Source organism: Petaurus breviceps, unplaced genomic scaffold (assembly GCF_028583685.1).
Source record: "Petaurus breviceps papuanus isolate PSGF00001 unplaced genomic scaffold, PetGlider_PUasm1.0 400, whole genome shotgun sequence".
NCBI classification, from domain to species: Eukaryota; Metazoa; Chordata; class Mammalia; order Diprotodontia; family Petauridae; genus Petaurus; species Petaurus breviceps.
In genome coordinates, this window is record NW_027186316.1 from 4979317 (window position 1) to 5005879 (window position 26563).

Consider the following 26563-nt stretch of genomic DNA (forward strand, 5'->3'; position numbering starts at 1 on the left):
GGGGGGGGGGGGGGGGGGGGGGGGGGGGGGGGGGGGGGGGGGCAACGGCAGCGCGCTTGGTTCACGCCGGCCGGCCGGTAGGCGGGGGCGCGCCCGCGCGCGCGGTGCTTGGCGTGCGCGCCCCCCCGGCGCCGGGGCTGCGCACGATGGGTAAGAAGCGGCGCGCGGGGGGAGGCTGTTCCAAGATGGCGGCGGGCTGCTGCGGGGTGAAGAAGCAGAAACTGTCCAGCTCGCCCCCGTCCGGCTCGGCGGCCGCCTCCTCGTCTTCTTCGTCTTGTACGGCCGGCCCGCACCCCCCGTGCGGCGGTGGCGGCGGCGGCGGCAGCGAGGGCCAGGGCCGGGCCAGGGAGCTCGGGCTGGGGGGCGCAGGCGCCCGGCTCAACGGGCTCGGGAGCGGCGGCGGCGGCGGCGGCAGCGTGGGGGGGATTCCCTTGTCGGCGCCCTCGGGCTGCGGCGGGGGGAGCCTGCTCTCCGCCGCCGCCGCCCCCCCAGTGGCTGCCCCGCCGCAGCCGCCGCCGCAGCCGCTGGCGGCCCCCGCGCCCGGCTGCGGCGGCGCCCGGAAGATGGTCGTGTCGCCCGAGATGTGCTGCTTCTGCTTCGACGTGCTCTACTGTCACCTGAACGGCTACCAGCAGCCCCGGGCCCCCCGCTTCACCAACGAGCCCTAGTGAGTACCGCACCCCTCCATCGGCCCGGCCCCCCTGCCCCCCCGCCCCCCCCCCCACCCGCGCGCCGGGGCGCCAATCGCTGCAGCCCGGGCCGCTAATGGGGATCTGCTCCCCTCCCCGACCCCCTGCGGCGGCGCCCCGGCTGCCCCCTCCTTACTTTGCCACCTGCCGCCCGGCTGTACCCCACCGGGCGCTCATGCCCTCCGCACATGGCTAGCTGCTCACCCATTCATTGTATGTGTCGGGAGAACCGCCGCTCCTCCGGCCACTTCAGCTCTGCCGCCTGTGCCGTGGGGCCCCCCGGGCTGCCAACTTGACCCAAAGCTTTCTGCCTTCTGCCCCCGAGCTCCCCTGGGCTGCCCAGGGACCGATTGGTGACCCACACGTCTCCTGCCTGGCTCATTATTTCTTTCTCCTTGATGTTCCCAGGACCCTGCTCCCTCTTGTCTCTCTAGTGCATAGAATGAAGGAATCCACATTTCCCTCAATTTCCCTGTCCCGTGGATCCTTCATTTTAAAAGTGAGCATTTCACTTAAAAAAAAAAAATGCTGTGCTTCGTGACTTGAAAATTATCTCCACATTCTCAGGCGGATCGCCTACAGTAAATGTATAGGGATTTTAAAAAACTTTTGTGTGTGACATTCTCAATCTCTCTCTCTCTCTCTCTCTCTCTCTCTCTCTCTCTCTCTCTCTCTCCCTCCCTCCCTCCCTCTCTCCCCCTCTCTCCCCCTCCCCCCCTTCTCTCCCTCTCCCTCTCATTTTTTATGCTTTCACTTATTTTAAACTCCTGGGATGTCTCCTTGTTATCGGTGTCTTCTACCAATTAATCAATTCATTTCTACTTTTGAAGGAGGGCATGGGACTATTCCCACTTTGTTGGGAGGAGGCAGAGGACTGAAGGGGCACATGGTACTATTCCTATTTTGTGCAAAGGGCAGAGGATTGAGGGGGGACATGATCCTGCTTTTGTGGGGCAGAGGGTTGATAGGAGACATGGGACTTTGTATAAATTTCAAAAGACTTTTTGTTTCTGACATTAGTCGACAAATGTCAAGACCACAGAAGGGCAGACCAAGAAAAGGGATAGATGATTTTTATATTTAGCAATCAGCTGCCAAGAAGAGGCTATAGAACACCATTCAGTTGAAGTCATACCTTTCTCTGGCTAAGCCAGGTGACCCCCTTCTTCCTTCCCCCTCCCATTCCTTTCCCTCAATTAAAAATCTGTGAATTGGTGTCCTTTTTCATTTCAGGGCTTTGAGGGCTTAAGTAAATGATGGAAAACTTCTGCATAAATATGAACAAATGTTAAATTCATATGTAAAGTAGAAATCCCAATAAAGGTCATGGAAATTACCAACTTATTGTTTGTTTTATTTGGCTTTGATATTTAAAATGTGTGTTTCATTTTGCATGACTTTTCTGTGGTCTGTTTCCATTTGCTCTCAGACTTTTAGTCATTTTTGGGCATCAGTTCACATGCAACAGCATCCAAGCTGACACTTGAATAAACAGATTAAATATCATTTCTTTATAAATTTTAATGTATTTAATGCTAGAAATTTAAATCCCAAGTACAAAGCCTTTTTGAACCAATTTCATTAAAAAAAAAGAATCCATCCCTTAAAAGACCATCTTAAGGAAAATTTGGTAGTGTAGCCGAACTGAGTCACTTATTTGTAACTTTTCTATGGTCTTTGATGTCTGTGATATATTGGAGCCAATTATGGTTCTGCAAAGTCATGGGGCTGCAATAATTAAATCTAGTTTCCGAGCTACCAAATGAATTTTGACAAAGTTGATTTAGCCTTTAGGTTCCATTGCTCTAAAGCAGAGGATGCACTTTCCACACTTCTTTCACACTTATTCCACACAAATTCACTTAGTGAATTTGCAAAACAGAATACAACTTGAATTTCAAAAGGAAAAGTGGAGTGGGAAAAAAATGCCTTTGCCAATATCATTTGATGGTATCTACTAAGATCACACTTCCAGATTTTGTTTCTTTCCTGCTACCTCTCCATTTTCTGGGATTTCAGTATGGATGTAAGTGGAATTGAACGATGAACTAGAACGAGCCCCGTTTTTGTCTGCTGTGGATGTGTTCACATGGTTCTAGAAGGGCAGTCATGCTTATTTCATAATCCTTGAATGCAACAGTATGGTATGGTTCCATCTACTTTTGTACTTTGGGAAACATTGACTAAAAAGTCCAGTCTGAAGAGAAGGAGATGAAAATTGACTTAAGCAGGAAGGAGACTACAATAGAAATTCAGTTTCCTTAAGTAAATTTTGAAGTGTTGTGTGGAGATTTCAGGAAGAAGGAAAGAAGTGTTGAGTTATGGAAAATAACTTCAAATGTTTCACAGTAATCTAGAGTCCAGTTTGCACAATGTTGTATGTGCTTCTAGTCATCAATAGCCTTGTGTACTTAGGTACGTGACAGTATGTTGGGTGCTATAAAAAAACATAAGCCTTGTTCTCTAGGAGCTTATGTATTGTGGCCAGTGGCCAACCCCTCCCCCCACTCCTTCCCTCCCAAGGATGTATGTCAGTGGATGGGAGAAATTGATAAGACCCCTCCACCCCACGCCACCCCCCTAGAGTTAGAGGTCTGAATTAATCAGGTTCAAGCTGTGCCTCCAGGTTAGGGTGGGGTTGTTAGTATCAAAGGAGCCACTCATTTCATGTCTTGGTGGTTATTTCTGTCTAGTAGTACAGACAAGAACCTTTGGTGCTGATGTATATTACTGCTTGTCTGTACAAGTGAGGTAGCACCATTGTCATTACCAAGTATGACGGCAGCAGCTAAATAGGTCCGCAGCAGGCAAAACTTGTCTGAGGGGTGGCAGTCAACATGTGCTACTCTTAATATGCAAGATTGGTACTTGTATGAGAGACTTGGGAATGTGGGTGTTTTTAGCTAGCACTAATGGTTGAGTCCTGTACCCTCACTTAGCCCCCTTTAGATAAACCGTGCATATTTGCCAGGCTGCTTTGGATCTCCATATGCATGAACAGATACACCAATTCATCTCTAATTGTCCAGGACAGCCAGAACACCTGGTAACTCTAGAATGACATCCTACAATAAGAGCTTTGTTTTTGTTTGTTTTTTTTAATAACATTGAACTTTTAGGATTGTTTTTCAAGATTTAGTAACCCAATGTAATAAGTAGTATGTTGCCTTTAGTCAGGGGGATATATTTGAATAATTAAAGCAACACTCATAGTATGCTTCTGTATTTTGTAGCAAGTAATCAAATACAAAAGATTGATATTGTTGCACATTGGGTACAGTGACTAAGAGACAGTTTGAATGAATGGTGAACCCCATGCTTTAAGAAGACCAAAGTCCTAATGTCCCACTAGGCATATCACAAGGTGTGCATATAAAGTTCAAGGAAACTGGAGGGTTGGGGTAGGCAGCTTGCTGTGATCTTTTCATCTTGTAGACTCATGGAAGGTTAGAGAAGGGCCCATCATCATTATTTTTAAACTGAGTCCATCTAGTTTGACTTTACAGATGAGGAAACTGAGCCTCTGAGAAGGAGGGAAACTTCTTTAAGGTCATGTGAGGTTAGTTTATGGCAGAGCTGGGCTTAGAAACTAATTCTCCCTCCCCCAGCCCATTGCTTCTTTCTACTACTACAGGGTGTCTCCAAAGTCTTAGTGAAGCTTTACACTTTCATAGCTTAAAACTGCACTGAGACTTCGTAGACGCTTTGTATGGAATAATCATGATAATAGCTAACATTTATATAGTACTTTAAGGTTTGCGAAGCTAAGCATATATTTGAACTGATTGCCAGGGAGATCATTGGATTATTAACTGGAAAAGGATCTTGGACATCTACCTCAATCTCTTTATTTTACCCAAGAGGCGCCAGGGCCAGAAAAGTTGTGATTAGCCTTGTGACCTTAGGCAAGTAAGTATCAGTCAGAATTCTAACTTGGGTCCCCTGACTCCATATCCAGTGCTTTCTCCATTACACCAGCATTGGTGAAGCATATGTTATTTACGTGTTTGGAATCTGTATTCCTTGATCAGCTTTGGCAGTCTTGCCATCTTTTTGAATGTCATGATCTCACTTGGGAAATGTGCAAATATTCCTACAGTGTCTAATTTAGTCATTAGACTTCACCAGGCAGATGGTAACACCAGGCAGTAGTGCAGAACTCAAATGAACAGCAGTGGAAAGTCTTAACTGGACCATAAATGAACTCTGCCCATCCAGTGGATGATCAAAATGTGCAGTTTTTGAGTTAGCTTCATTGGACTTCTTATACATGATTAATCTTTCCAGGTTTCCAAAAGTGTAGTGCTGGTGCTAACCAAGAAAATGGTCTCTATGTGATGCCTGTGAAGTAGTAAAATCTTAAGACTAGTGTTAGCACAGTAGGAAAAGCAGTGCAGGAGATTTTGGAGGGAGGAAAAGAACAGGTATTTTCATCCACATGGAGGCCTTCTTCAGCCATTGTATTCTAAAACTAGCCAGCCCCTTTAGAAAGGAGGGAATAAGCATTTATTCAGTACCTACTATGTGCCAGACTGACACTGTGCTAAGTGTGTTTTAAATATTGTCTCATTTGATCCTTGACAGCCCTGAGAGGTAGGTGCTGTTATTTCCTCCCCATTTTACAGTTTGATTTGAGTTGAATTGAGGCAGGCAGAGATTAAGTGACTTGCCCAGGGTTACCCATCTAGTATCTGGGTCTGGATTTGAACTCAGGTCTTCCTGACCCCAGGCCCAGCACTCTATTCACTGCTTCACCTAGGCTACCCAAGATGACTAGAGAGCTGGTCTCAAAGTCAGGAAGTTTAGATTCTATCCCTGACCTGTAGTGGCTGTGTGACTCTGGGCAAGTCACTTAACAGCCCTGGCTTCAGTTCTTCTGTAAGGTAAAGGTGGGTTAGATTGCATAATTGCTCAATATATATATTCTCAATATGTGTATGTATGTATATATGTATGTGTATGTATATATACATACATATATATGTGTATATCTGTCTATCAATATCGCTTTAAGGTTTGTAAAGTGCTTTACAAATGTTATCTCATTTTATCCTCATAATACCTTGGGAGGTAGTACTGTAATTATTCCCATTTTACAGATGAGGAAACTGAGATCGAAAGAAATTAAGTGACTTGTCCAGGGTCACACAGCCTGGATTTGAACTCAGGTCTTCCTGACTCCCAGTTTATCGCTCTATCCACCCTACTACTAAATGTAGAAGAATCAGCATTGGCTGTAGTGGTCTGGACTGTATGGACATTTCCTTTTGCTCATTCTGTGCTTTTTTGTTCAGCTGCCATTCTCAGGGAGGTGCCTAAGAAGAGAGGCTTGTGTTTTCCCCTTCAGGGAAAGCCCGTGACCTGCCTGACATTGGACTAAATAAAGACCAGGCTACAGTGGCACTGTCTTGAGTAGTCTTTGACTCTCTAGCTAGGGCTGACCAGTAGGACTTAAAGTTAGCAAACTATACTAACATAATTAAATGGAACTTGTTCTTCCTTCCACTTTAACATATCCTAATAGTCTTCACCTTATAAGACCTGGAAGAGTGTGTATACAGGTGCAGCTCTTAGTGGATCTGCTGCAAAGGTGATGGCTCTTAGTGTTTGTTTTGTAGTTTCAGCACTTTGGGAATTAGTTATTCTTGAAGGGTGGCTGCTGCTGCAGGTTTGGTGTGGTGCCATGTCTCCTGCTTACCGATGATAGAAAATCCCGTTTGTAGGTGAATTGGGGGTTTCAAAGTAATGGCTTTCTTTTCTGAGTATCCATTTGTGGAACCATAAATTCCTAAATTAGAACTTTGTATAAAAAGCTACCAACTAAGCACCTAAGTTAAAGATACTTCTTTATATCAATTTCCTAAAACAAAAATCACTAAATCCCTAACTAAGGAAGAATATAGGAGAATGGCACAGACCTCTTAAGTGTAGTGAAGGGAAGACTCAAGCCAGAGGCAACCAGAAAAGACGGGACAAAAAATAGAGGTATTGCTTGAGGTTGATAGTGTAAAGTTAACTCATAGCAGAATTTTACTCAATTTCCCATTTTTCTTCTGACTTTTCCATTGAGAGAATAATCTTTATCCCGGAAAAGGCAGACCAGAAAGATTTAAGAGGGGGTCAAAAGCCAGAGTAGGTTATGATGGAGCAAGAAAACACCCAGCTGCTCCAAATGAGTTCAAGGCTCTGGCCCAGAATACATATTTAAAGACTGACAGAAGAATCTGTACATGTAATGTGGGGCCGCCTTTGGTAATCCTTGAGGCATTGTAGAGAATGGGAGAACTGGAAGTGGACAAATAGCCCCCTTCCCCAAAAGGACAAAAATGTTTGGATTTTATAAACTATAGATTGGTGAGCTTGAAGTTGATCCCTGGCAAGATTCTAGGGGTCTTTCATGAACAGGTAGTTTGTAGTCCTTTAGAAAGGGAAGCCAGTATGTGTTCATGAAAAATCTATTTTCCACATCATTGCCAGCTTCACCTTCCTGCACAACTCTTCTCATATGTTTATGACCCAACTCAGATATCATATCTTTCCCAAAGCTCCATGTAGATGTGATCTCACCATGGCTTGGTGTATAGTAGCACTTTATATCTCTGCCTTCTGTATTCTTTCCTTCCCAAGCTCCTCAAAGACAGCAATCACATGTTCTTGTTAGTAAGCATGTAATATCTTCTTGTCTACAGCAGGTTCTTGGGAAGTGTCTGATGAATTTTGATTTGTTCAATTTTGAATTTAATGCCCTTGTGGCTGAGGGCAAAGGGCAATGGAGAGGTATATGCTGGGTATGAGTAGGTTTGTAGTATGAATGTGAGCTACCTGAGAGCTAACCACCTTCATATTCTACTAAGTAGGAAGCTAGAGGAAGACCCCTAGGCCATTAGGCATATAGCCTCTTGTGGAAGATTTTTGGGAGGACCTGAACAGGTCAGTTGGAAAAGATTCAGAATGTGACCACAGATGAGACTGACCACTGTTTCATTGAGACATTGAACTTGGTGGTCAAGGTGGGAAAATGTCAGCTGGACGGCGGTCTCCTTAGAGGGGATTCCTAACTGGGTGAGCCATCTTGCTCAAGAATATTGATTAGTGACTGTCTGAAAGTCTTGGGTGGGGGGAAGGAGGGAAGAGAGGTAGGGTCACAGGTCTTTGTCTTTAGCCTTATCTGTTCAACTTTTTCTAAAGACTTGTCTTGTCAAGGATAAAAACATGAGTGGGTGGCCTGCTGATCACATTTGCAAATGCCATGAACCAGAAAGGGATAGCTAATTTATTGGATAATGGTATCAGGAACCAAAAAGATAACCTTGTTTCAGCACACTGAGTTTGATAAGGATAAATGGTTCAGTCTGGCAAGTACACCCCAGATGGTGGGGGGGGGGGAGGGTAGAGGGGATCATGAAGAAATAATAGTTCATATGAAAAAAGCCTAAAGTCTTAGTTGAATATAAGCTTAGTATCATGTTAATTTTATAGCACTTTATAGTTTTCAAAAGACCTCTGGTGGTACAGTAGATAGAACACCAGCTCTGGAGTCAGGAAGACCCAGGTTCAAATCCAGGCTCCAACACAAGCTCTAAAAATGACTCAGGGCAAGTCACTTAACCTTTGCCTCGATTTCCCCAAACTGTTAAATGGGGATAAGAGCACCTACATTCGACCCTTGTTGTGAGAATCAAGTGAGATAGTAAAAGGACATGGTAGGTGGTATATAAATATCTATTCGCTTCTTCCCTTTCCTCATAACTCTTAAGGTAGGTGGGTTGAATGCTGGATTTAGTCAGAAAGTCAGAAAGACCTGTGTTCAAATTCCAGCTCTGACACTCATTAGCTGTTTTACTATAAGCAACTCTCTGATCTCTGGGAACCTAGTTTCATTATATAAAAATGAGGATAATAATAGTTGTACTACCCTCTCTGGGCTTTTAAGAGGCATAAAATGAGAGACTATATATAAATGCCAATTATTCCCATTTCATAGATGAAAAAACAGGCTCTGAGGTGAAGTGACTCATCTAGAATACCCTAGCTCCTGTGGATTTGGGGTTTGAACCTGATCTTCAGACTTTTACAAGGTTGCATGGCATAGTGGATTAGAGGGGCTGGCCAGGAAGCCCTGAGGCTTGCCTTTGAGGCATCCCAGGCCCTCACTTCAGTCACCTCTCTGTGCTCTTCTCTCCAAGATTATAAATTGCAGAGAAACTGCTAACCTGCATTGGGAGAGGGAGTGTCCTCCTGGGAGTTCCTAATATCAATGAAATCCCGGGTTCAGTCCTTAGCTCTTCCTTATCCTTCAAGCCAAGTGTTTTTTCCAATCAGTAATCATTTTTAACTACCTACTATGTACCAGGCATTGTGTTAGGTGCTAGGACTACTAATGAACCCCACATCGCAGTTGCCTCACCAAAACCATTGTTTTGCTAGGAAACTCTAGAACCCTCAGAGCAAATGCAATTTGTTGACTGTATTAACTGAAATCTAGTGTCTGGATTGTAGGAATTGGTAGTGTTGCTGTGGTTTGTACTGACTCGACCATGCCTAGAACATCATATTGAATTCTGGGCACTGCATTTTAATAGGGACTTGACAGGGGGCCAGAGGCTATTGATGGGAACACCAAACCAAGTCCAAGATAGCAGCTCAAAGGCAAGCAGGTATATTTAGCCTAGAGAAGATTCGACTTTGGTCTAGGATTTCTTACTTCACATATTTTGAGTTCGGTCATGTGGAATTGGGGTTAAACTTATCTTGCGGAACTCAAGGGGGTAGAAGTAAGACCAGTAGAGAAGTTAATGAGGGACAGCTTTGAGTTCAATATACGGAAGAATTTTCTTTTGACCAGAACTATCTGAAAATGACATGGACTACTCTGGGAGGCAGCCAGTTCCTTGGGACCAGAGTTCAACAGAGTCTGGGAGATTGCTTATCTAGCATGAGATAGAGGGAATTCATATGCCAGGTTGGGGACTTGGTCTAAAAAGCATCGCTTCTAACTCCTTTGACTTTGGAGCTTTCCTTACCATCTGTAACTATTTCTGTAGGATTTCAGCCTTTACACAGGCAGCTTTTCCTCAACTCCTGGGCTTCCTGCTTTGTAGAGTGAGAGGCCTTTCTCTGACCACTCTGTGTTGGTTCAGAGAGATGCTGTCCTTGTTTGAACCATACCTTCAAAGTCTCAGATTGCTTTTAAGGTAAATCCCCAGCATTCCTTTGCTTTCTACTCCCTAGTAATCTTTTGAGCTCCACAAGGCCAGTAGACATAGCCTATTGCCCCTTGGAAACTCCACTCAGAAAACTATTCTTGTGATGACAGATGGCTTGTGTGTATATCTCCAAGATAATTGCAAGTATGTTTAAGTGGACATGTAAGCCAAAAGGGAAAAATCTTTTTTTTTTTTTTCCTGAGCTTGACCAAATTTACACCTGCCACAATCTGTGAATCCTTTAGGGAGCTTGGTGAGCAGAATGGTCTCATTCTTCTGTAGAGTACCTTTGCAGGGTATTTGTTGTATAACATTTGCCTGGTGGAACACTGTGTGGTGTTTACTAAATAATGTAATTAGAACGGTCAAATCATATAGTATTAAGACTGTAAAGAACCTTAGAGGTCATCCAGCCATTACTTGAGGGTAGTAGATTCTCCTCTTCCTTAGAAATCTTTGAGCAAAAATTGGGTGCCAACTTTGTCCGCCTGTTCTGATATGGGCTGGATCAAGTGAACTCTGAGGGCCCTTGTGACTTTGATTCCATAATTTTGTCCATGCCTTTCATTTTACAGATGAAGAAATGGAAACTCAGAGAGGGGGAAGAGACTTAACTAAGGTCACCTACCTAATTAGTGCCAGAGCCAAGGTGAGAAGCCAGGTTTTGTAGTTTCATGGATTTAGAAGGGATCTTAGAGGTAGGTCATTGAGTCCCTCATTTTAGAACTGAGAAAGCTGAGGCCAAAGAATTGGGTAACATGTCTAAAGTCACTTAGTAAGTGGCAGAGCTTGGGCCTCATCCTCAGCTCCTCTGGCTCTCAGCCCCTTTCTCTTTTTCATTGGACCATGATGCTTGAGGCCACTACCCAACGGGCCTTCTTTCCCCCCTTATCCTTCACATTGGTTTGTGGCTTAATCTACCATTTTGGTGAGAATATAGACTGCTCTGTTAAAGGGAGATTTTTTAAAAGAAAAAAGGTATGTTGGTATACAGTTAAAAGTAAATGAATAAAACTATTATATTAAAAATACAGGCTGTGAAAGGTTTTTTATATTGCTTTAAAAGCAAGATGTTTTACTGATTTTTCTCTCCATTTTCTTCTTCTGTCACTTTGTTGAAGTTCTCTTCCTGCTCCTCTTCCTACAAGATGCCATCTTCCCTGCCATCCATTGTACTTGGAAGACAAAATTTTTGGAATCCATAAATGGTTACATTCAGGATATATTTCCCATGTAGGAAAAAAAAAATGCTTCTCCAAAAATTCTATTTTAATGGCTTATTGTGGTGTGGGGTTTGTTGGTATGGGATATCCAGGCTATCCCAAGCTAGCCTGGGATTTTAAAGATGATGCCGAAAGAGCACAAAGTGTGACCTTTTGATTTTAGAGGTAATGCCAGAGAAGCTTGAGCGCCAGCAAAGTCTTCTGAGTAGGGTCCTGCCCGCAGTTTTTCTGTGTCCTGAGAACCAGCCTTTTGCTAAGCTGGGGGTGGCTGATCGTTAGCTGCTTGGTTTCAGTGGCTAGCGCCTTCCCTTCCCAGGTTACCTTCCTTCTAGTCTCTCTGCACCTTGTTACCCCATGTCGTCTCCTGTCTGAGGCCAGGGGCTCTTCTTGCCTTTCCTAGTATCCCCACCTCGCTTGTTGGGGTTTTTTGGCCACTGGTTGATGAATCCTTTGGCAATTATGACCCAGGAAGTATTTCAGAATAAAAAAATCGCCCCCAACTGGATGAGCCCATTCCCCTTCTCCAGTGATCATGTCAGAAGAATGGTCAGGGGATGAAATCTTTGAAGACCATTTATAAATCTTAACTCTTGCTACTCTAAATAGCATCAATTAATTGATCAGCAGACATGTATTTATGTGCTAGGCACTGTGCTAAGTGATATGGATACGAAGAGAAAAAGCAAAAGGAGTCCTTGCCCTTAAGGGGCTGGTATTTTAATTGGGGGGGGAAACAGCTATGAAAGTTAGTCTATACAAGAAATATGCAGAGTAGATAGAAGATAACTTTCTACAAAGTCTGCATCTGTACTTCATCCTCTGTGACTTAAATGCAAAGGTAGGATGAGGAAAATGTAACATGGTGGTTTGAAATGAAGAAGTGAAAGTGGCTAGAAGTTCCACCTCTGTACCATAAGAACCTCGCTTTAGAACTAGATGGATGGAAGATGTCACCTTAATCTGACCATGTTTTGCAGATGAGGAAAACAAGGCTCAGAGAGGTTCTGTGAATTTTCTCAAGTCATGCAGGGAAGTTTCAGAGCTGGGATTTGAACTCAGACCCTTTCCAAATTCAGCATATTTTCCTTCTTCAAGAAGAGTTGTGACACTCTGGACCTTGAAAGTGTTCATTATTGACAGAAAATGAAATTTGGCATGTCTTAGCCAAGAAAAGCCCTGTCACCAAGATGTGAGTCATTTCAGAATAAGCTGTCTATATGTAGTTGGGTCACCAGAGACTAGGAGCCTAGAGGACTTCCTCCCCGAGCCTGAGCATCTGCATGTTTGGTGCTTCCATAGAGCCGGGATGTTGTCACTGTGGCCTGTCACAACCTATCTCTGTCTTATCTTGTGTCCTTGTCCAGGTCCTTGACTAAAACTTCCACAAGGGGAGGGGCAGCAGTGTCTACCTGATAAGGTGGGAAGACGTCCTTTCTTCTGAAATTGTATTAATACCAGTGTAGCACATAAGTTATCCACCGCTTTTGTCATGCTGTACACTCATTTTTTTTTTCCCCTTGGTTCATTAACTCTCTGATGATATTCTTGGTTTTTGTATTTCTTTGTTGCTAATGTGTTACAGCATGCTCATGCCCACCATGTAATTCCCCATTGTTTTCTGGGGTGACCCTTAACTTTCATTCTTTGGAGACCAGACTGGGTCAATGATTTGCAGCCACATGACATATCAAGGGAGAAATATTGTTGTTTTAAAAAAAAAAAGTGGACCTTTGCTTCGAGGAGAAGCTTGGAGTCATTAAAAATACTGTGGAATTTCTCAAAGGCAATGTATTGTTTTCTTTTTCTCCTGTTCAGCTCTAGGCCCAGCTCCTTGCAGTCCACTTTTCTTACTTTCTGAAATTCATCCTGTAGATCTTTACTTTCTTCTTAGGCTAATTTCCTTAGTAGAACTGTTTGCCATGGGACCTTGCTGACCCTTTCTCTAAACTCTTTGAAATCTGCTCTCCACCAGTTTAGGATAAGGAATACTTATTGAATAAAATGCTATTGAATGGCATGTCTGCCTTTCCCTTTGGTTCACTAACTCTAAATTTAATGGTTCCTTCTTGACTGGAATTGGGTCCAGACTAGAGATGCTCCCATTTCTTCCTTTATCTTTTGAAGAGTGAATTTCTCATGAAAGCAGAACAAGAGTTTATTGGCTTCTCTGCTTTTGGCAGAGAGCTCTATTTGATCTCTGGGTAGCTGACATTCTCCATCCCTCCTGTATTATATGATGCTGCCATATTTTTTATCTCTTTCTTCCTTTTGGGCTTGCTTTTGTGTCTTCTGCCCCTGATCCACAATGAAATGTTTGCCAACATGCTTCCCAACTCCAGTTCCTTAGTTTCTCACATAAATTTACCTCCTTTTGAACCCAGTTAATAACAAGTCATTAATTAAGTCATCATCTCTTCCCTTTCTTGACACCTCATTAGATAAGAGAATCTGATTTGGAAGAGATTTCAGTCATCTCCTAGTCTCATTTGTGCATAAGCAAGAATCGCTTCTACCATAAAACCAATAAGTAGTTAGTTATCCAGTCTTTGCTCAGAGACTTCTATTGTGCAGAACCCACTGACAGCTCGTGTTAATTCTGCCTCCGCAACATCTCTAATATGTTTCCATCTTTCTGCTCACACAGTCTTTACCCTCTCATCACTTCTTTCCTGGACTATTACAATAGCCTTGTAATTGGTTTCCCTGTCTCTCATCTTTCCCCTTTCCAATCTGTCCTCAACACAGATGCCAAATTGATTTTCCTAAAACATGGAGCTGACTGTGTCACCCCCTGCTCAGAGATCTAAAATGGATTCCCATTGCCTCCAGGATAAAATACAAAATCCTCAGCCTAGCCTTTAAAGCCCTCTACAATCTGCCTCCCACCTGTCTTTTCTATCTTATTTCCTATTACTCCCCTTCATACTGTTTCAGTAAAACTAGCCTGCTAAGCTGTTCCCTTTACACATCAGGCCAACTTTTGTATCTGGAATGCACTCTTTCCTCCCTTCTGCCTCATAAATCCCTAGCCCAACTGCTGCCTCCCCCTATGAGGCTTTTCCTGACTCCTTCCCCTGGGCCAGAGTTATTAGCACCTTTTCTCTTTTGATTACTCCTAATTTATGTGGACTTTATATCAATTTCTGTATATGTTGTATCTTCCTGGAAGGATGGCAGGTCCTTGAGTACTTAATAAGTGCTTGCTGCATTGCCTCTGGATATAGCTGTTTCTGCCTTTAAATAGTTCTGATCCTTTGGAAGTTGTTCCTTAGATCACGCCTAAATTGACCCCACCGTGAAGAATAAATGTGGTGTAATCTCTCTTCCTTGAGAACTTTTCAAATCCTGGAAGAGAACTCTCCTCATATCTCCTGTGAGTCTTCTCTTCTCCAGGCTAAATAAACACGTACAGGTTCTTCAACTCATCCTCATATGACCTGGTTTCGAGACCCTTTACCAGCTTGATTTTTCTCCCACATGCACCATCCATCTAGTTTAGCAATGCCCTTTCCAAAATGTGGTTCCCACCACTGGACACAGTGCTATAGATATGATCTGACCAGGCCAGAGAACAACAGGAATATTGCCTTCCTAGACCTGGACAGCATACCTATTAATGCACTCGTTAGTTTTGGCTGGTGTATCATAATGAATGAATTTTATTGAGCTTGTAATCCAATAAGACCCTTAGATCTTTTTTAGGTGAATGGTTATGTAGCCATTCCCACCCCCAAACTCCATGCTGTGTTTTGAAGTTGATTGTTTTTTAGCCTGGGTGTAAGATTTGCATTCATCCTTCTTTAGCTTGATTAGATTTGGCCAGTGTTCTAGAGTTTTGGGATCCTGACTCTGTTATCCAACATGCTACACGTCCCTCCAGCTCTGTGTCAACTTCAGGTTTGATAAGCATCCTTTATCCAAGGCAATATAGTAATAACACAGGACTAAGCACAGATCCTTGGGACGTTCCACTTGAGACCTTTTTCTGAGATGTCATTGAACTATAGATGACTACTTTTAAGTCCAGCCATTGAACTGGTTCTGAGCCCCCATCCCTCTAGCCCATGTCCCATTCCCCTTGGCCATCACAATAGCATGAAATGAGGTCCAATGTTTTATTAGAATCTTGGTAAATTGTACCTGTAGTGTTCACTCCATAGCCAGTGTAATTACCATACCAAAAAAACGGAATCAGGAATTGGGAATTAAAAATGGAATTAGGCATTTGTGGCTTATTCTTGACGAGGCTGTGCTGGCTCCTTGTGATCATTTCCATTTCCAGATATTCACTAACTGTGTCTTTACTGAATTTTACTGGAAATCAAAGTCAGACTCATCTTTGCCTTTTTTCTTTTTCTGAAACTTGGGATAATATTTGCCCACCTAACCCTGCAGTATTTCTGCCGTTCTCCTTGATTTTGTAAAGAGAGCCCTTCAGCTGTGGCCTTTGCCAGCTTGTTTGCTACCTGGTCACTTGGCCAAATCAGAGGCAGCTACCTGCTCTCCCATTTTCTCCCTACTTTTCTTGGGTATCAAACCCCTATTAACTATTTATTGTCTTCTTCCTTCCGGTGCAGACATCACTCTCCTTGGGGAAAAAAAGGCAGAAGCACAGAAAATGTTGAGCAGCTCAATCTTCTTTGCTTTATTCCTTGTCCCACCCACCCCCCGCAATACGCTGATCTCTTCTTGGATCCTCTTCTTTCCCCTGTTACAGCTTAAGATCCTTCTGGCTGTTCTTAGCTCATCATCTGAACTTTTGGACTTCACCCACCTGCTGTGCTTATAGGGCATTGATTTTGTATTTCTCATCCCTGACCTGTCTGTCTTTAGTCTTACAGTGGGGAGAGCTGCTACTGCTATTTGTCCTTTGTTCTTGGAGAGGGCCATGACATCAAGGGAGGTAAAGCCATGACATGCAAGTGAATTGGATTTAAGTGAGACAGGGCTATGCAGAGTCAGAAGCCTCACTGTCTCCTCCAGAGCCATGTGGTTCAGTGGCCAGGAGAGTGGTTTGTTTAGAAATGGTTCTTCTATCATGTGATCTAGTGGGGAGTTCTTGATTGCTTATATGCACCTTTTTTCTCCCTAATGAAGATGGCTTTTGCTGTAAAGTGACATTTGAACTAGGTAATCTCCTTAGTCTTTTTCATTCCTAAATCCTGCCAGGGGGGGTTTTTTGTTCTCTTCCGTGCTTATGTTGCTCCATATATTGAAAAACATGAGCAGCTAGAGTGGCATAGTGGATACAGTGAGGCCTGGACTCAGGAGAACTTGAGTTCAAATCCTACCTCAGACATTTACTAATAATGTGATCCTGGACCTGTCACTTAACCTCTCTCTGCCTCATTTTCTTCAGCTGTAAAACAGAGATGATAATAATAGCAGCCCCGTCCCAGGGTTGTTGTGAAGGTCAAATTAGACAACATCTGTAAAGCACTTTGCAAGCCTGAAAGCTCTCTAACTACTAGCTGTTTCATTTTGCTTCTTGATTTGGCTAAGATGAAAATAGCGGTCCCTCCGTCTCTACCCCTCTTCTCCCCCAAAAGCCAAGGTCATGCTGTTGATATTCTACCAAATTCTCATTTAAATCACATGGCAACTGCTGAGCTAATGATGGCCTGTGTCTAACCAAGAAGCAACTTCTTTACATAAATCTCCAGGGCTATTCAATACTTGAGTTAAATTCTTTCTGAGGCAATTTTAACTGGTTTTCAATTTCACCAGCCTTCAATTGAATGGCTTTCTGGCTGATTGGCATTCCATTTGGTCTTTGTTTTACAAAAGAAAGTCCACACTCATCAACCTTGTGATGGTGACCCCATTTAGGCCCTTGAAATGCTTTCTGTGTGGAAGTGACATTCTAAAGTTTTTTTCTTCTCTGATGTCCAATAGTTCACATTCTTTCGATTAGCATTGTTTTTTTCCACCTGCTTCCTTAATGCTTGTAGTTTCAGTATAGTTAGTATCTGCTGTTTTAAAAATGATCTTTATGTTTCAACCCTTTACTGATTTTTCTTTCTGACATGGTCACTCAAAATTTTGGACAACCTGTAAAACACAAGTCACCTCTGATTTGTCTTGTGATCAGTAAACCACGGGGATACCAGTGCCAGTTGTTAGGCAGAACTGGTGATAATAATTCAAAAGTACACTGTCAGAGTGTAACAGATCTTCTCCTGGTTCCCAGTGTCTCATCTTTGAGCACCCTTTCTCTGCTTATGATACTAAGAACATGATTGCAAAGGTACATTAAGGTTTTGTACGAGGCCAGCAGGTTAATATCCAATATGCTTACTTTTTACGTTAAAAAAGATGCAAGTCACTTAACCCCAATTGCCCTGCCCTCCCCTCTCCAAAAAGCAAAAAAAAAAAAAGGTAACTGTAGTAGTATTCCATTTCTCTGAGGTTTGTCTCTTCCTTCTGAAATAAAACTTAAAATAAATATAAACTTATAAATACAGCCTTAACTGACTGTCAGAAAGCACTGAAACTCTTCCTCATTAAACCAGTATGTTATTGAACACCTACTTTGAGCATAGCACTGGGTGCAGGGGAGGTGGGCACGGTGGTAGTGATGGGGAACCAGGATACAAAAACCTTAAGACACAAACTCTGTCCTCATAAAACTAGCTTATATAATATGGTAGAGAAGATGAGATGCATTTATAGTAGCTATAATGAAAGCTAGCAAAAGATGGGAGGTGGCATGATGTTGTAAAAAGGACATTGGATTTGGAGTCAGAGGACCTCAGCTCAAATACTAGCCTGGGTGCAAATCCCTGCCCTTTCACTTGCTGCCTATGTGACCTGGGATAACTTGACCTCTCTAAAATGAGAGGGACTGGGCTAGCTGGCCTCTGAAGTCTCTTCTAACTCTAGTATTCTGTGTGTGACGTTTCCCTAGGCCTCAGTTTCTTCCTCCGTAAAATGAGGGAGTTGGACAAGATGGTCTCTGGGGTCTCTCCAACTCTACTTACTTCACTCTGCATCAGTTTGTGTAGCTCTTTCCATGCTTCCCTGTATTCATCACATTCATTATTTCTTAGAGCATAGTAATATAACATTATATTCATGGACCACAACTTGTTTAGCTGTTCCCCAGTCAATGAACCATCCACTTTATTTCCGGTTCTTTACTACCACAATAAGTGCTACTATAAATATTTTGGTACATATGAGGAGTATATGTTCTGGGACAAAGGGCAGGGACATTTTAGTCAATTTATTAGACAATCCCAAATTGCTTTTCAATCTGGTTGTACTGATTCACAGTAATAACTAGGATTTATATAATGCATCAAGGTCTGCAAGTTAATAGCTAGAATGTATATAACTAACAGCTTAAAGTTTCAAGTGCTTTACAAATATCTCATTTCATCCTCACAAGAACCCTGGGAGGTAAGTGCTATTATTCTCCCCACTTTCCACTTCAGGAAACTGAGGCAGACAAAGGGTAAGTGACTTGTCTTGTGTCTGAGCTGGATTTGAACTCAGATCTTCCTGACTTTGGGTTTAGCACTTTATCCATTGTACCACCTAGGCAGCCTCTGTGCCAACTGTGCATTAGTGTGTCTGGAGTAATCAGAGAAGATTTCCTGGAGGAACTGGCAATTTAGGTAAGTCTGTTTAGGTTTTAAATTTAGGTTGGGGTAGATATTGGGATATCTAAAAAGATATCTAAAGATAAAGGGATGGGAAAACAGTATGAGACCAAAGAAACTACAAATGAGAAAGATTGGAAGGGTGGTTGGGGGCAGATTGTGGAGGGCCTTGAATGCCATATTAAGGGATTTGGGCTTTATTAAGTGGTGGTGAGTAATAGAATGTTAATGAGCAGTGTAGTGCTAGGAGCCATGGCTGAGTCCAGGAAGCTCATTCGGGCTGTACTGTACGGAATAAGTTAGATGGGGAAAGAGAAATAGGAGACTTTGTTTACCCTTAATTAAACGAAGTTTTTTGTTATTTTAGAACTTAACGTTTCTAAGCTTACTTATTTGGTTTTAGCCCACAAGAGAGTAAAAACTATAATTCAGAAAACCATGAGGGGGATATAGTGAGAGGCAAGGGGAGTGACAGCCAGGAGTCAGAACAAAACCTAGAAGTAACGGAGAACTTTTACCATACAACATAGTTATGGGTTTTTTTTTAATTGCCCTGATTTACAAAGGTTAAATTGTATTTGTATCCTCTGATTAAGAAGACAGGGAAGAATGTAATGCATTTTAGAAGAATTGCCTTTGAAAATGGTTAGAATGATAAATTTGGTCAATAAGCTTTATCTGGAAAATTCACTTATGTAGAAAAGCTTATTCTTTGTCAAAACCAAATGAGAGGCTGTATTATAATTAAGTAATGTGATTAGAATTTATATTATGTAGATTAGTGTTTTCCAACTTGTGTCAAATTGTTTTTTTGTATCACTTTGCAAATCCTTTACTACCAAACAAGTCTTTACATAATTTTTATAAATTTTTGAAAAAGTGATTCCTGCTCTCCCTTCTGCCTGCTCATCTTCTCCCATCATCTCTTGCTGACATTTCATGCTGAGGCTGTCAAGGGCAAAGGGCTCCATGGTGGAGTATTTAAATATTCTACCGGTCCTCGATTGAGTGTGTGTTGGCCAATGCTATTTTTGCTTCATTTGTGAGACCCTTCCCTCCACATAGTAAAGGTTTCCATTTGAATGTGTCCAAATTTGTTTGCAAAAAGTGGGAGACCACAAGAGAGAAGATAGCAAAAGCCTAGCGGGAATTTTAGGTAGCTTGGCTTACATATCCAAACAGTGCTTTGGACAGTTGTTGACTGTCTTGATGATGGTGTGGACATAGACAAGTTAGTCTCACTTTTTCCTAGTTTGTAAGATGAAAACACTGGAATAACTTATCAGCCTCATACTAGTTGCCAATTTATACAGTGCTTTACAATTTACAAATTGTTTTCCTTCCCTTTTCTTGTTTAATTATCCCTTTAGTTTATTCCTTTTGAATAAAGTATGCTTTTCTATACCCAAACTTCTATCATGAGTCAAATTCCATCAAGTGTTGTTTAATAAATGTTTGTTGAATTGACTACCTCTAAGGTTGAATTTACTCCTCATTAAGATCTGCAGCTTACTTGCTTTGCACATTTGCTTAGACTAATCTAAGGTCATGGCTTTTATTTCCGCCTCTCTTCTTAGATATTGTCTTCTGAGAATTTCTGGTCCTCTCCACTGGTATTCTTCCTTTGTTATCCCTGCTGCTTTCTGTGATACTGGGTTTGGCAGTTGAAGGTTCTCTTAATCAGATTCACAGCTCTCCAGACAAGAAAATACGTACATGCAGGTGCTTATTGACTGATATTTTTTATTTAAATATGATATACAAGCCCCCAATTCACGTTTACCTCCACAAGATGCAGCCCCTGAAAAGCATTAAGAAAAACAGCATAAAAATGATTGGGACAGATACTATATGCAATCTTGCAAATGAATGATTTATCATTTACTAAAAGAAAGGAAGGGCATTTACTTTTCAAAATAATACCAACAGTCTGTTGTTTTTGACCCAAGTTTTGTTGCCATTTAAAGTTATCTCCATTTATGTAGTTGTTGTCATTGTATCTGTTCTTTTTTGTTCTAAGTAGCATTGATTTTTGTTGGCTCTCATTAGATATATTCTAGCCCTTGTCAACAACCTAAGCTTTGATCCAGCAATCCAAGTTCTCTTCTTAAATATCTTCTCAACCAGTTGTCCGATTGTTAAGAACTGTCGCTCTTGGTCATTTGTCATATTGCCTTCATTCATCTTTCATTCTGTTTTAAATCCTGGGTCACACTATATTCCTCCTGCTTCTTCTACCTTCCCCATTTTTCCCTTTAAGTAATTACAAGGAGTTCAGAAACTTGCCATTCAGATATTCTGCTCACCGTGGCCCCCAAAATATTGGCATCCGTGTTTGTGAACCAAGAAAAAGGCTCCAAGTTCTGAGTTTCGGTGCAATTGCTGAAACTGATTAAAACTCCATCCTTCTTCCCTCACTTGTTCATACACATTGATTTTTTTTCAACTGGACATGTGATTTCATTGGTTTAGGAGCTTACCCTCAAGGAAGATGAGGAAAGTCCCTCTGCCAATCCAGAATGTCACCTCTGGAGGCACTGAAAAGTTCAGTGACTGGCCAGGGTCACAAAACTAGCATGTGCAAGAGTCAGGTCCTGAATCCAGATCTTCCTGAATCAGGTTGGAGCTCTGCCCCTACCTTACGCTGCCTCAGCACCCTGAGTCTTTGTACTGAATCTTTATGCTAAGTCTCCTCTCAACAATGCACATGCTAAACCTCCTTTCATCTATCCTGGGTTCACTGGTATATCCTGAGGCCTCATAAACAGGCTTGGCAATCATGGCTAACTGTATCCCAGTGTAACCTTTGGAGTACAGCTGTTTGGCTTTGCAGCTGGGTCACCTGAAGTCTTAACTCATGCTCTCATTCTGCCTTTCTCTTCTGGAAGTCCCAGTTGATAGCAGCAATGTAAGCAATACTGCCTGGGATCAAGCATTTATTAAGTGCCTACTGTGTGCCACCTCCTGTGCTAAGTGCTAGGGATCCAAAGGCAAGCCAAAGACAGTTCCTATCCTCAGAGAGCTTCAAGTCTGATGGAGGAGAGAACATTAAAACTACTGTGTACAAACAGGATATAGACAGGCTACATTGGAGATAATCAGTAGAGAGAAGGCACTAGCATTAAGGGGGGTTATGTGGGGAAAGGTTTCCTGGAGAAGGGGGGATTTGAGCTGGCACTTGAGGGAGCCAGGAAGTGGAACTGAGAAGGGAAAGAATTATACAGGCTTGGGAATAGGCAGTGAAAATGTCCAGACTTGGGAGATGGATGTGTCTTGTTTGAGGAGAAGCAAAGAGTTCATTATCACTGAATCTTAGATTATAAGGTAGGGGATAAGAGGGAGTAAGGTTGTAAGGATACTGAAAGAGTAGGAAGAGGCCAAGTTATAATATAGGCTTTGAATGCCAAACAGCATTCAATTCATTTTGTATTTGATCCTAGAGGCAATAGAGAGCCATTAGAGTTTATTGAAGGTGGCAAGAAACGTGATCAGACCTGTCCTTTAGGAAAATCACTATGGTAACGGTATACAGGATGGACTGGAGTCTGGAAAGACTTGAGGGAGACAGCCTTCTCCCCCTCTCCCATCCCCCAGCAGCTATCCAGATGTGAGGTGACAAAGGCAACCTGCTCTAGAGTGGTGGCGGCATCAGAGAAGAGAAGGAGGGATACCTGAGAGATATTGCAGAGGTAAAATTGACAGATATGGGAGGGTGAGTGATAGTGAGTAGTCCGGGATGATTCCCAGCTTCCATCCTTGGGGTCTAGGAGGATGATGATGCTTTTTACAGTAATAGAAAAGGTAGGAGGGGGAATGGGGTTTGGGGGGAGCTATAATCCCAACATGCTTTCTGTGTTCCTTTTCCTGGGATCATTTATCCCCATATGAACCACTAGAAGAGAGGTAACAACTTTGGGGTTTCTTGAGAAACTGTCGGGTCCCAGATATACACAGTACACAAAGAGCTACATAAGCATGCCTTTTTACCCCTCAACACAGAGTTCTCAAATGTCATTTCTTCTTCTGAGCAGTACTATCACATGGCCTTTCTTCCTGTGTTCATTCTCATTCATTAGCACATGTGAAGCTGTTTTTTTTGCATGATAAATTGGCCCTGACCTTTGGTGTGACAAATCTTTGATCATCTTTTCGTTTCTCTTTGGGGTAGCCTAAGCTTCTACTCACTCTTGGGCCCATCATTCTAATACCAAGTAGTATTATAAAATTGAACACTTTGACCCTGATCTTGGGCACTAAATTTCAGCTGAAATAAAGAAATCTAGGCCATTTCATACTTTCTGGTGCCTTCTTCATCTGTGTACTTATCATACTCAAGTTCTTGACCAAGAAAAACATGTTTCAGTGTTGCCATAATCACCAAGCCATCTCTTATGCATGGACTAGTTGTATTTCCTCATTGTTTTACTCAAATTGATTTGTAAGCCAATCACCTGAGATTCCTCTGTAGCCATGGCAGCTTTTTTTCAACCCTAGTCCACACTTTTTAGCAAATGCTTGATATGTTTGCCTTTGATCTCCCCTTATCCTTCTGTTTCAGTTCAGGTACAGAGACTATGCCTCCAAGGCAACAATAAAAGGTTGGGGCTGGGACAGAGAAGAGGTGGCAGCAGCAGTTCAGAGGCTATATGTTTAAATGGGCACCATGGGGAAAGGCTCATGACAATGAGAATTAAAGAAGGGAACCACAGACATGTTGGAAGGGAAAGTCCAAGGATTGGCACCAAGGTGGGACAGCTGAAGGCAAAATAGAAAGCTGCTTTCCTTTGTCAGGGCAATAGTGGAAGGAGCACTGGATTTGGGGCAGAAGATTGGGATTTGAAGCTTGATTCTGCTGCTTAGTTACTAGTAGTCACTGCATTAGATCTTAGCTGAAAGGTTGAGAAGTATCCCAGGTTACTTTCCAGATTACCTTGGGAAAGTCACATTCCCCTCTCTAGGCCTCAATTTCCTTATCTGTAAAATGAAGGGGTTGGACTAGATGATATTGAAGGTCCCTTTCAGTTTTTGTTCTCTATGACTGTGAAATGGCCCTGACATGAATGGTCTAGAGGTTAGGGTTGATTGGTGACTCAACACATGCATGGAGAAACATGGTATACCAGCACCTGGCTAGCTGCCAGGGAGTAGCAGTCATTGTCTCAGGAAGATGCCAAAGATCACCTGGCAAGGTGAGGTACCAGATTCTGAGTACCTTTCTTGAACTGAACTGCCAAGTATTCAGACTCTGCAGCAGAGAGTGCAGTTCCAATGGACTGGCCACATTGTTTGAATTGTCTAAAAGACTGTTTTATGGAGAACTCACACCAGGCAAGCATTCACATGGTGGTCAGAAGAAGCCACACAAAGACACTCTCAGGGTTTCACTTAAGAACCTTGAGATTGATTGTATGACATGGGAGACACTGGCATAGGACCACTCATGGTACCCTCATCAGAGAAGGGGCTGTGCTCTATAAGCAGAACAGAATTGAAGTAGCTCAAAAGAAATGTGAGATGCACAAATTTTGGCCTATTTGTGCCCGAGCTGTGGTAGAGCATTCCGAGCTCGTAGTGGTCTGATCAGCTATAGTCGGACATATTGTAACTTGAGTCTAATGTAGTGATGTTATTTTGGTCCTTTTTGAGAACGAAGGACAGCTAACTATTCTTAGTTATTCCCTAGTGTTACTAATTAGAAACAAGGGGATTTGAGGCAGTATCAGAACCAAGATACCAAAAGAAATCCTTAAAAATCATCAGTTTTGCTTATATTACAACAAAATCCAGGAAAATGAGATAGGAAGAGAAATTCCATTTAAGAGAATGCAGCAAATATCTGGAAATCAAACTACCAAGACACATACAGGATTTATACAAATGCAACAACAAAATAATTACAGAACAATTTTTACAGAAATAAACGAGGCCTAAATAATTCAAGAGATAGTTATGGTCATGGCTGGGATGGAACAATCAAATAAAAATGGCCTTCCTACCCAGGTTTCACTATTGTTTTTATGCTCTAGGAATCAGATTCCCAAAGGGATATTTTGGAAAATTAGACAATAATAAAACTTATTTGAAGGAATAACAGGTCAAGAATATCAAGGGATATAATGATTAAAAAGTAGAGTGTAGAAGGACTTTGAGCTCCCAAGGCAGCTCAGCGCCTAGAGCAGCTGGGAGGTATAGTGGATAGTGGGAGCAGAGGGACCCTAACCACCTGGAAGACCTGATTTTAGATCCTGCCTCAGTGGCTTCCTAACTGTGTGACCCTGGGCAAGTCACTTATTCTCTCAGTCTCAATTTCCTCATCTCTAAAATGGGGATAATAATAGCACCTATTTCTCATAGTTGTTATGAGGATAAAAGGAGATGATATATGTAAAGTGCTTTGTAAACCATACAGCATTACATAAATGCTAGCCCTTTTTTTACTATTATAACCAGATCTCTAATTATAATGTAAAGCACTGATTATTAAAACTATCTGATATTGGAAACATCAGTGGACTAGATTAGATTGGCAAAACCTAGAAACAGATATACACATCATCCAAGAACACAAACTGTTGAGGAAGGTGTTCTGAGGAAAACTGGAAAGCAGCCTGAGGAGAAATAGATTTTGATTGGCATCTTGTGTGTGTATGTGTTATATGTATACACACATATATGTACATATATCATCATAAACTCCAGGTGGATAGTCTTAATATAAAAAAAAGTTACAAGATAAAATTAGAAAATGGAAAGGTGTATCTTTCACAACTGGTCAGTAATGAAATAGTATAAAAGATAAAGTAGGCTCTCAATCAGTTAAGCTTTTAGTAAGCACCTGCTATGTGCTAGGCATTGTATTAGGTGGTAGGGAAGCAAAAAGAAAATGAAACAATCCGTGTCCGCAAGGAGACAACATGTACATATATAAATACATATAAAGTATATCATGAGTTTTTTTTTAAAGTTAATCTGCCAGGAGATTGTTGGGACCCTCTCATATTTAGGCCTAGCTGGCCAACTTTTAAGCTTCAAAAATGCGTCACCCAAAGGAAGGTCAGCTTTGATGCTCCTATACCTCTACTCAGACCTGTACATCTCTCTCTCCTAGTGAGATTTTAGGGCCAATGTACCACCTTAGCCATGACAGTAATCATAGGCCATAGGACCTATCTAAGATCTCTTGTGCTATCTCATGTGCTGGGACTTTTGGAAGCCCTGTTTGTATGACATCTGCTAACATTTCTAGTCTTCTGAAGTATGTGCTTGAGCCAGAGAACCTATGAAATAGTAGTAGATGCATTATAAACCCTGTCCTTGGGCAGCTCCTCCCTCTGCAGAGCTTGTAGGATCATAGATTTACAGCTGGCAGGGATCTTAGGCTTTTTTTGGGGGGTCCTTTCCCCCTTGGGCAATTTGTAGGGGAAACTACTGGATCCCTTCTCAGAATGAGGTTTCTAAATGCACAAAATGAAATACAAAGGAAACGAGTTTTTATTTTTTATACAATTTCCATATTTTTATATATGATTTTATTAATTCATTTTTATCAAGCTAATTATATTGCAAATGAAATTATTTATATTGAGATACCATTATCAAATGTTGGAAACAAGTTCACAAGTCCCAGCTTAAGAACCCTGTTTCTCATTGTCAAATTTTGCTCTTGTAACTCCTACTTTTTCAACCAGTACACCCTTCTGTGTGAATGGTAGCTTCTACCCTCAGATTTTTCCCTATGTTCCATCCTCACAATGTAGTACCTGTGGTCACACTGTCTGTAGGCATTAGAGACTGCCCAGACTTACTTGCTGCATATCCTGGGATCAGCTTGGGTGGTGTAC

At 42.1% G+C, this 26563-nt stretch overlaps 1 protein-coding gene across 1 annotated transcript in view; it reads left to right on the plus strand.

Moving 5' to 3' along the window:
- The first annotated feature begins 146 nt into the window (after nt 1-146).
- The window catches only part of AMMECR1 (AMMECR nuclear protein 1), a 137557-nt gene continuing 111140 nt past the window's right edge, over nt 147-26563 (plus strand). Inside the window, exon 1 of the mRNA XM_069100424.1 lies at nt 147-667. Coding sequence (XP_068956525.1) covers nt 147-667 — 521 coding nt within the window. The remainder of the gene's footprint in view (nt 668-26563) is intronic.